General features: G+C 33.2%; 1 protein-coding gene across 1 annotated transcript; it reads right to left on the bottom strand.

Annotated features, from left to right (window-relative positions):
- Positions 1-11,201, bottom strand: MS4A13 (membrane spanning 4-domains A13). Its single transcript, XM_036427529.1, has 5 exons — positions 11,148-11,201; positions 8,718-8,858; positions 5,461-5,517; positions 4,404-4,523; positions 1-159 (listed from the first exon to the last, which is right to left on the bottom strand). Exons 1-5 carry the CDS (start codon positions 11,199-11,201, stop codon positions 1-3), a joined length of 531 nt encoding a protein of 176 aa, XP_036283422.1.
- Between the last annotated feature and the right edge of the window lie 363 nt (positions 11,202-11,564).

Raw genomic sequence — 11,564 nt, 5'->3', positions numbered from 1 at the left:
TCAAAGGATGGGCTTATTAAAATCAACATTTCTTGATATGCCGGAGAATAGATAAACACTTACCAAACCAATAGAGCCGAAGATCGAGTATATAAGTGCAATAGCAAACTGCAAAGAGTAGGAGACCAGTAAAACAGCTGAAACAAACCTCCCAAGTTGCTGAAACCAGAATAGGAAGAAACCTTGCATTATTATTTTTAATAAGAACAACTGTGTTCAAGGAAGAAGCTCATAGTATGAGAGGAAAATAGGAAGAATAAATAAGTCTCTCTCACCATTTGACATCCCTAGGCACTTCTACTCCTTTACCTTCTGCTCCACTCTTCCTAACTTTCATTCCCACAATTCCTTGCCTACAGCTTCCAATTTTGGTCCTTATTGCTCCCCATTCTTGTCGCACTTTTTCTAACTCTTTATTTTCATCATTCTCTGCACTATAGAGTCCCTGGAAGCTCACTATCCAAACTCTCCCCAAATCCAATGAAAGATGGCTACTAAGAGATTTTATCAAACAGTCCTCGGATATTAAAACAGCTATTATTAACTGCAAACTTACTTAAATGTATGTGTGTGGTTATAAAAATCACATAGAAATTATTGTCATATATGCAAGGATGAGTAAATTAAGAGTTCAACGAACACTATTTCATTGGGAAGTATAAGGGGACTGTGGTTGCTGGGATAGATAAAGCAGACCCTTTCTATTGCTATCTGACAAATATTGAAAATAATTTCAACTACATATCAGGATGGATGATATTGGCACTGATCCTGAAAAAAATTGTACTTTTTGTACTGGCTATGGGAAGATAAAAATGATATTTAGACCTAGAAAGAATAACACCATAATTCTTTCCTTTAATTCCTTCTCTTCTTTTTTGTTGGGTTTATTTAATAACTTTTATATGAAATAAACTATGAGGTAGTAGAATTATTAATAGATGGCAAGAATGAAGTGAAAAAATATTCCTATTTTATCAAGGTTATATTCAAGTAGAAAAGACAGAAAGAAAATAAAAGGTATCCGCCCTGACTGGTTAGGCTCAGTGGATAAGTGTTGGTCTGTGGAATGAAGGGCCCCACATTTAATTCCAGTCCAGGGCATGTACCTTGGTTGCAGGCACATCCCCTGTTGGGAGGTGTGCAGGAGGCAGCTGATCAGTGTTTCTCTTTCATTGATGTTTCTAACTCTCTATCCCTCTCCCTTCCTGTCAGAAAAAAAAATCAATAAATATATATATATATATATATATATATATATTAAAAAGAAAATATAAGGTAACCTATGATAAAGTTAAATATGTCAATATGAATAAAGACTTGCTCAATAATTATAAGGGACAGGAGGTACACCCTAAGCCATGCATATCTGGGAGTTTCATAAAGAGCCAGGACCTTTGAAATAAGAGAAGGACTGTGAAAAGTGAAGTTGGGAAGCAACAATCTAGGTAGCTTTAATTTACTTGTTTCTTTATAACCTTTCTTGTTCCAGAAAGAATTTAGTAACATAAACTAAAACTGTGACTAAATAATTAAGAAGTGAAGACAACACAGAACCAACAATAAAGCTAAAATATATATCACAAGACCGATGGTTTGACAATGTGAGAAAACAAAACAAAACAAAACTAAACTAAATGTAAGACTGAACATAACATGTTGAGAAAATTATAAAATAAATCTAACTCAGATATAGTGTTCACTCATGTCTGACATTGCCAGCAAGCTAAAGAAAAGACTTAGAGGGGTTGAAATGGCAAGATAAAGAATTCTGATTTAATTTTGCTGGCAGAAACATAATTGTAATATTTGAGCTGGAAAATACTTGTGACCCCTTATCCAGCCAGATTGTAAAAAGTCATTTTGCCCACATTTCTTAATTTACTAGTATATGTTAGTGTTATTCTCAAACTTCTTCCCTGAAAGTGGCAAGATGTTGGCCAGAGAAGTTCCAGCAGGAAAAAAACAAAACACAGTGACTGAGTGCTCCACACATGTTTGAAGCTTCCGAATCACCCCTTTTTCACTTACGTCATTTTGGGTTACAACCAAGAGAGTCCTGATTAGTAAAAAGTTAAGTAAGTAATAGATGATATTTGGTAATTGGGAAGACAGTAGCTAGAAAACGGTGAAGAGTTACAGAAAAGTTTTGAATCTAAGAGATTAAAATAAGGCAGTTTTGTAGTACAGTATTTTTGAGGAGGTAAATATTTTTCATTTTATATCTGTTGAGTTTGAGAGAATGAATCTATTGTAGAAGCATATCCTAGTAGAAAAATCAAACTGGCCATGAGGACAACAGGACTAGAGTTTTGGAGACAAAGTAGTTAGCTAATAGGTTGCGTTAGGATTTTCTTTCTCCTTTTACACATAAACAAACTAAGGAACAAAAAAAGTTAAGAAACTAGTCCAAGGGGTCATCCCCAGTGAGTACTGAGAATGATGTTTGAATAAAGGCAGTCTAGTTCTGGATTAAACTATTTACAATTTTTCTATATGTGGAGTATATCTCAAGGCATGCACTTTGGGGGCTGGCTGAACCTACTGTGAACACTGATGACTTGATGAGTGTATGGATTTAGCCAAAACACTTGCTTATGTTAGAAAGATTGGCACATGGAAAATCTTGTAAATCTTTGGCTACTTTAGGTATATAATGCTATTATATAATGCTGTTAAGAAAAGACAGCAGGTTAGAGATATAGGTCTAACATACAAGTTCATTTTGTCTAACTATTCAGCAACTAAAGCTGAAACATGTTTTTGAGAGATGTAAAACAGATCATTAATACTGAGCTCAGGAGAGATAAATACAATTGCAACGGTTTGTAGCAGTATTTGCAAATGGTAGGTCTTAGAAATTGTGGTCTTAAACTGATTATTCCAAGCTTATGAAAAGGAGTGATAAGCTAAAATAACTTGAAATAGCTCTACATTTAATTCCCCTTTCCCTATCTTTGGTACCAAAATCAGATTTGAAGATTTCTAGATTGCATTTTCAGGGCAAGTAAAGAATTTTCTTACAATTTATAGGGGGAAAAATCTGATGCATGCTTATTTAAATCACTCATTACACACAATCTATTTTAGGGTATTAATGCATTTTCTCTCATGATCTCACTGTTGTCTAGGCTTCTGTTCTCCATGCTAGGATTCCTTCCACTGATGGTCCTATGGAGTGGGGGTGTCTGGGAGGAACAGAAAGTTTATTCCTTACCCACAATGATTCTTCTATTCATTAGAATTATATTTGGATTAAAACTTTCAAAGTATTGCCCTAGCTGGTTTGGCTCAGTGGATAGAGTGCTGGTCTGAGAACTGAAGGGTCCCAGGTTTGATTCCAGTCAATGGTATGTACCTTGGTTGCAGGCACCTTCCCGACCTGGGCTCTGGCTGGAGTTCATGCAGGAGGCAACCAATCAATGTGCTTCTCTCATGGATTGAGACATTTCTGTATTTTCCTCTCTCTAAAAATCAATGGAAAAAATTTCCTCAGGTGGGATTAAAAATAAATAAATTTTTAAAAATACCATTCAAATTGTTATTTGTTGTGCTCTTTTGTTCAATAATAAAGGGGAGCTCCACTCCCATCTGTTATAATTTTAAATGGAAGATTTTTATAAATATTGCAACACTAATAATCTGTGACTCTGCATTTAAAGCCAACACAATTGGAATAAAATCTATTGTGATATCAGTAAAGATACATTTATTTAGTATTTAAGGACTTAGAGCAAAATTCATGTGAAATACAAAAATAGGCTATGCACAAAATGAAATTACTAGGTGTCTACAATTCCAACTATATGCATCAATAGAAGAATTCTTTTGTTGATTATGGGAATGGTTTTAAAGTCCAGGATTATCTTTTCTTCCTAAGGGAATCATCAGTGATCCCATGCCTAATACAGATATACTTACCATTGAGACCTTCAAATTACTTACTTGCTTTATTTTAATTGGGCATGCCAAGATCTCAAATATTCCAGTAGTATTTACCCTCCCCCCCCCAAAAAAAAAAATCATGTTACAATTATTTTTGAGTTGGAACTTTCAATCAAGAGCAAACTTCACCCTAGTTGATGGATAGAATGTGAGCTTGTGGACTGAAGGGTCCCAGGTTCAATTTCGGTCAAGGGCATATGCCTGGGTTGTGGGCTTAATCCCCATTGGAGGGCATGTAGGAGGCAGCCAATCAATGATTGTCTCTCATCATTGATGTTTCTATCTCTCCCTCTTTCTTCCTCTCTGAAATCAATAAAAATATATTTAAAAAGAGCTTACAATTGAATCAGAGAATTTTGTGAGGACTAAGGAAAACCTTATTTTACCTCCTAAGGCTTCAAAATCTCTGAAAAGGATAATTTTGAAATTAAGATGCTTCTATAGAATTGGTGACTTACTGCTTGTCCAAAATTCCTATATGACACAGAATGAAAACTAGACAACTCCACTAATGTTAAAATTACTGCAACAATTACAGCAATTATGCAGGTGATGTTCAAGGTCAAAGCGATTATAATCTGAAAAGAAGATATAGGGAAAATTTATTATAATCAGAACAAACACTTTGGTTAGACAGAGTGCTGAAAAAAATCATCTAGTTAAAACTTTTATCTAGTTTCTAAAGCTTTAGAAGTGTTGGTATGCTTGCCATTAGAGTAAAATATTTTTCTGGCTGACATAAAACCCAGTTAATCTGGAAAAACACTAAAATATGATCCTACCAATAAGCATAAATCTTTCATTTAAGGCTAAACAATATTGTATTTTATAATCTTCTGAGTTAGTTGGAAGAAAGCCTTATAAGATATGATTTGAACAAAAGCAGTTCCACTGCAAAAAGGAAAAGAAAAAAAAAAGGAAAATATGGAAAAGAACTGCTTGTAGAAATAAGCCAAATAGGAATCAATTATTTTTAATGCTGGGTTTTAATTCTCTAGGAAAAATCCATAAATACCTTTGAATATCTGTACAATTATATATAGTTTTTTGTCTATACAATCAGAGATAAGAAGATTTAATTTCTAAGATATTGTTTAGAATTTTCTCCTTCCAATATCTTTCCACCTATACCATAGATGAGTCTTTATTCTAAAGATATCTTCTATTTTGCTATAAGATACAATCCTATTCCCAAACTGGATTAAGAAAATTGAGGTTTTTAGCAGTATTGTCTGTATATAAAGGCATTCGGTCCTATTACATTTTTCTAATAATACAGCATATGCACTTGAAAAAAAAAGGTAGAATACAAATAAAAAACTCTTTATTTAAATTTGGAAACCTATAATCATGTTTTTAATTAATATAACATGTTTGTGTACATTAAAGTATGTGCTTTTGGATTTTCACTTAATTCCATCATTTATTTTACAGGTAGGGTAGATCCTTCATTGTTTAGACACTATATTTTTTTAAAACCTTTGTGACAAGGATACCCTAAATATTTCAACTTACCAGTTGAGGAGTTGGATGCTTTGCTAATTTTATTAAGACAGCTCCTGACATGATAAACTGGATATAAAAACATATATTTATAAATATTCATTAATAATGCTCAGCAACTTAAAATGTATTTTTAACAAGTTCTCTTTAGAGTCAATTATGTTTATAATTCTAAGAGTAACAAAATATAAAAAAGGTTTAGTTGAAGGAGTGAGGCTATATATAAATTAAAAGGCAATAGTAATAGTAGGGTCACTAATAACAGAAATATACAGGGGACAGTGGGTTGTGCCAAAAATGACTTAAGTGGCCCTGAATCAGGAACCAAACTTGTTTTTATCTGTGTATGCTTTCTAAACTCATTCAATTATTATTTCCAATGCTATTCTTCCTCATTAAATGATGCCACTAATTATAATTACTGTATACATACCCAGATATGAAAAAGTGGTCCATGAATCTATCCCAAATTGTGTTTTTTCAAAATATATATCTTAACTAAAACTATGACAGATTAAGGTAACAGCTGCTACTAATATTTTTGTCTTTTTCAAAAAAAGGTTCCTTTCTTTCATACCAAGCCTATTTCCCAGAAGTATACAGTGATACCATATTTTTTTAAGGTGGCCTGAACAATTCCTTTGAAATAGTCCTTTCATCTTATCTGTTTTGTTTTAGTGACTTTGATGAAAATCCAAGTCAAAGGCTAATTTGTGGGAAAATAGTATTCATACTACACACCACATATAGAAAGGCCAAATACTAACTCCTCAAGGAATACTTAAATCTACACACTTAGCACTTCATTCTGTAGCAAAAGCCAAGATTTACAAGGAGGTACACAGTGAAGATAATAGCTAATTCAGATTATAAAGTGAAAGTATACTGTTAATTTTAAACTGGGATGCTCTCTAATTTAAACTACCAAACCATATGTTTTACAAATTACCTTTAAAAATTTATGACCTAAATAAATTTTTCATTGGTTCAAATGGAATATAAATTTTAGATAATTTATTCTAGAAGTTAAATATGCTATTTTTATATGAATGGTTGAACACTGAGGGACATGTATCATTTATTTGGATTTTGTTTGGAAATTTAGTTTTTCTCCTATTGTTTTCCAGTGCAGTGCTTTGACACTTGTGAGCCAATGTATAAAAGCAGAGTATCTCTTAGACCTAGAGGCCACTGCTTCAGTAATAGCCTTCTCAAGTAGTGACCATCCTATCTCCAATAGCCTTTATATCATTGGTTGTAACCATTAGGTAAATTGTCTCCTTGCTCCTTATTGCTACGTCCAACCATTCTCTCCCCTTCAGCTTTGAATCAAACATCAAATTCTATGACCAACTATTCCTCCTGATTAAAGTCATGTGTTGATCCCTTGGCTACTCTTCTCTTTCTAGGTAATTTTAATTCTTGTCTTTAAGTCCCTTTCTAACATATCTTAATCCTTTGTATTTTTAGTATACACATATATAATCCTTTCTAATACCTGGGCTTAAATTTATGTCCTTCAATCCTTTAACTCCATCCTATCTCAGTCACTCACTCCCACATCCATTCTCTTGCCCTTGTTTCTGCTAATAAGCATAACATCTTTGAAATCTCAATTTCAAGTATCCTACTCTCACCATTAACTTCTATCTTTTTAGCTCATGCACTGTAGAATTACAATCCTAACAATCCTTTGATCCCCATATAGATCTATAGTCTGAGCCCCTCAACTCTCCGTTACATTTTCCCCACTATCTCGAATTCCATGGTAAACCTTTACAAACACTCATTTATATGCACTCTCAGCTCTTTGCTCCTTTCTTGTTTAATGACAGTTGCATGCTAACATCATAATCCTGATTAAATTCAGTTCTTCTTAGTGTATGCCTGCACCTGTGCAGCCAATCATGGCCTAAGAAAGACAACCATCTTGATCTATCTCACTATAAGCTTAAGTGAATTACTACTGCATGAAAGTCAATCTACTTTTCTATAATGCAAATGCTCTCTCTCACTTTTCCTAGATTATTATTTCATGCCCTTTCTCCTCAACCAACCAATCCACTCTTCCTTTGGCACTTTGAGCTCATGATTTTGCTTTCTAATTCAATGAGATATTTGAAGTCATTGGAAGAAAACTTCTATAACCTTCCAACATCCCACCTACTTACTTATCAAAATGCTTTTCCTATCTCTGTTTATCTACCTTTTTCTCCCGCTACCTACCTTAACACTATTTACATTAAACATGGGTAATCTTTTGCTGTAGGCTCTGTAATATGCATTGTAGGATCTTTATCAGCATTTGTGGTCACTTCCTACTAGATGCATACCCCCAGCTGTAAAAACCAAAATTGTCTGCAGACATTACCAAATGTCCTGTGAGGGGCAAAATCATTTCTATTAGATAATTGAGAAATACTGCTAAAGATTAACTGTCCTTGCTCTTAGCCATTTGTGTACTAAAATTCATTATCGCTTCCTTACACAAGCACATGATTCTAATGATCTCTCTTCCCATTTATCTCATAGAAATTTTCTTTTCTGGTTCAGTTCCTTCATTAAAAGACATGATACTTCCAACTTGCTAAAACTAACAAATCCTTTCTTGACCCAAATATTCCCTATACTACCTTACATCAACGTCCTTAAAGGTCTTGTCTGTGTTTACTGTCAATAACTCCTCATCTCCTCTTATTTTTTTAAACCAACTCCAGGCAGATTTTTGCCTCACTATTCTATTGAATCTACTTATCAAGTTTACTAATGGCCTCCATATTGTTAATTCTGAAGGTCAGCTAGCCTTTATCTTACTTTACCTTTTCCTATTTCTTTGTTAACTTGGTTTCCAGTATGTCATACTCCAGAAGGCTATGTAGAAACCATAGGAGAGTACAGTTAATGACAAATTTAGAAAATGTGTGAGTATAGATTCATTGTGTGGGGAAGCTACGGTAATGACCCTAAGTAAAATTTAACCATGATAATGGATATTATGGTTAACATTTTTTCTCTTTCACATATCTAATGACAATCAAACCTATGGTTGTCATTGTGTTTTAACTTCTTTATCCATATTTCTCATAACAGTGCTGGTAAATCAATAGTGTTCAAACAATATTAGTTGAAAAAAATATTGTTTTTTCCAGTCTTAGATTTTGTTACATAATTCTCCTGAAAACCTCATTTAGAAACTGCTCCCTATCTTCTATTAGTGGCATGCACATTATTTTCTGAATGATTAAATTGTATAAATGCATTCTACTCACAAAAATTCCCCATAAAGTACATCCTGCTTTTAACGTTATAGATTCATATATCCCAAAGACTCCTCGAATCTGTCCCATATACAAAAACACTTGGAAATACCACATGAAAACATGAAAGATGCCAAGCAAAATCTGGATAGCCTGTGAGAAGAAAATACTATTAGTTCTGAAATCATGTAACTTATAACATAATTCCAATAACTGTTCATTATAAGAAACATTCAACACTTTTATAAAAGATAAAAGTAAAATAGCAATTCTGCACTTACCCATGTATTTCTTGGATTGGTTCACCCAAAAGGAAAGCCCTAACTAGGAAATACTGAGGTTAACCAAATAGGAATCAGACATACTTAGGAACAAATTGTTGTATAATAACTCTGGCCATTCCTCCCATAAGAAAGTTGACAATATTACTCTATTACTGGCTTTTTACTCTGTCTCCAAGTAATGGCAGGAGAGGAGAATACTGAGGGTACTTGAGAGAAAATGTGGTTCCTAACTTACTTGGATGCAGATAGCCACATATTCAATATTTTCTTGTTAATTAATAGTTGAGTAAGTATGAATCTTATGAAAGTTTAATACATCTTTTCCTTCAAGGCATACATGGTATGGATTTTTCACTAGTATGCCAGGGTGAGTTACACAGAGATACAAAGAATATTCAAAGTAGATTTGCTTGTATAATGTATTTCTATTGAATAAGGATGGGTTAGGTTAGGGGAGAACTGCTCCTCAACTTTAATTTGTAAGAATATAATTATAATCTCAGTAAATAACTCCCAGTAAATTTATTTCTGAATTTATATGTAAACTAATATTTCATATTCTGAATCACATTTTTAATTATTCTTTAAATATTTCAGAGGGTATATTATTTTCATTTTATGTAAACTTTAATAGATAGCTATTTAATGTTTAATTTTAATAGTTCCAGCTCTTCATAAAGCAGGTACTCTATGAAACATATAAATGCAATTGGCTGGTACAAAAAAATACATTTTAGAGAAGTATTTTTGGTGTGTTTTTTTTTTTATAGAAAGACTACTTTTGGGGGTAACATTCTCATTTTATTTTGTAGATTTAGAATTTAATATTTTCTCTGCATCAAATATGAAAGAATGGCATTATTTCTAGAAATTCTTTGGATTGTATTGGGATACAATCTTTTACTAGATCACAAAATCATCAAAGGCCTAGACTTCAGCTGTCTCACTGCTGTTATCTGCCTCTAATATGGTGCCCAGAGCAGGCACCCAGAAATCACCTCTTGTATAAGCACATCAGTATCAAGATCATAAATTTCATGTGACTTTCCAACTGTTAAAAGGAGTGACTAGGTTGAAAAGTAATGTCTCCTTTGATATGACTGACAATTATTCTACACAAAACTATGAAATTATGTTATTATTTTTATTATTATCTATAAATTACATAATTTATTATTTTGCAACCACAGCCCCATTTAGCCAAAGCTTATGCCAAACTCTATAAGAAAGCAAGGCTACTATTGTGTGGAAAATGACAAGAAGGGCTTTCTTGTTTTTAAAATGGTCTTGGCCCTGGCCAGGTAGCTCAATGGATTAGACCATTATCCTGATATGCCAAGGTTGCAAGTTCAATGTCTGGTCAGGGCACATATAAGAATCAACCAATGAATGCATATATATGTGGAACAATAAACGGATGTTCCTCTCTCTTCTCCATTCTCTTATTAAAATCAATACATTTTTTTAAAATACTTCTTAACCTAAAAGCCAAAGAATGGGTCACAGGAAGACATAGTCCTCCCACAGAAAACAAAAATGAGTGTGAAGGATCATGGCATGTACATGAATCTGAGAAGATACAGAGCTTTCTTCCTGTGTCTAAAGAATCTATGACTCCAAAACGGTTAAGAACCAGTCAGTTAGGAAACCTAGACAGTGGCTCTACACAGTAGTCAAATTCAAAAGATAAGTTCATGTCCAGTAGAAAATCTTTTTCCCCTTCAGTTGTGAAAGAGCATGATCTTCATAATTTTTTGGTGTTTTTATTAAGGAAGCTAGATAAACCCTATGTTTATAGCTAAAGAGACAGATTAATAATCATCCTACTGCATTGCTATTAATTCAGTAATTAAAAAGGATCAGCAATAGATCTCTCTCACAGTTAAAAAAGTACACACACACTCTTTCTTTTATTATTCCTGTTTTGTATTGTATCTATTACTCTGTATATGTTAATTTAGTCAGTTTATTTATACCTAATAAATACTTGTTAATGAAGGGGCATGAGATCATTCAAAATCTGTAGAACACAGCATCACACAAACAATTTTCACCCTTTTGACTTAACCAAATTTGGCCCTTTCCAGATCCAAAAGTATTCCCTATAAACTGAGGAAGTACATGATCTCAAATTTAGTCAAAGTGAAGTTGTACTTACCCCTAACACAAGTGTATTTGTTGAAGAGAGTTTTGAACACACATATTGAGCCATATTAACAGCATTTCTTCTGGATAATTGTGTCTCTAATCTTTGGTGATATCTTTATTTGCACACTTCTACAAAATAATACAAAATGCACATACATACTTTGCTCAAAAAACAAAAACAAAAAAAACTTCAGTTTGATTCTTTCTTTATTGTTTTGCAACTACCACTGCCCAAACACAGAAGCAATAGCTTTTCTTTCCATGCCTTCATTTTTATCAGCATCCACTTGGATCTACCTGTTCTAAATAAGTCTCCATAACTGGAAAGCCTCTATGTGACTAAAAGATAGTGCTATATTTAAGATATTTTCTGTGAGTAGTAAACAGTGTCTCTGATGATAAAGTAGAAAGAACTAGGAAACAGTGT

The sequence above is a fragment of the Pipistrellus kuhlii genome, unplaced genomic scaffold (assembly GCF_014108245.1).
Source record: "Pipistrellus kuhlii isolate mPipKuh1 unplaced genomic scaffold, mPipKuh1.p scaffold_m20_p_9, whole genome shotgun sequence".
Classification (NCBI taxonomy): Eukaryota; Metazoa; Chordata; class Mammalia; order Chiroptera; family Vespertilionidae; genus Pipistrellus; species Pipistrellus kuhlii.
The sequence above is the reverse complement of the archived record's forward strand: the minus strand, read 5'-3'. Positions and strand labels throughout refer to the sequence as shown.

Coding starts and splice junctions, on each gene's coding strand:
- MS4A13 (XM_036427529.1), bottom strand. CDS start 11,201: ATGGCTCAATATGTGTGTTCAAAACTCTCTTCAACAAATACACTTGTG. Junction 4,524..5,460: donor AGCATCCAACTCCTCAACTG/GTAAGTTGAAAT, acceptor TCTTCTTTTCAG/ATTATAATCGCTTTGACCTT. Junction 160..4,403: donor ATAGGAATTTTGGACAAGCA/GTAAGTCACCAA, acceptor TTCTGGTTTCAG/CAACTTGGGAGGTTTGTTTC.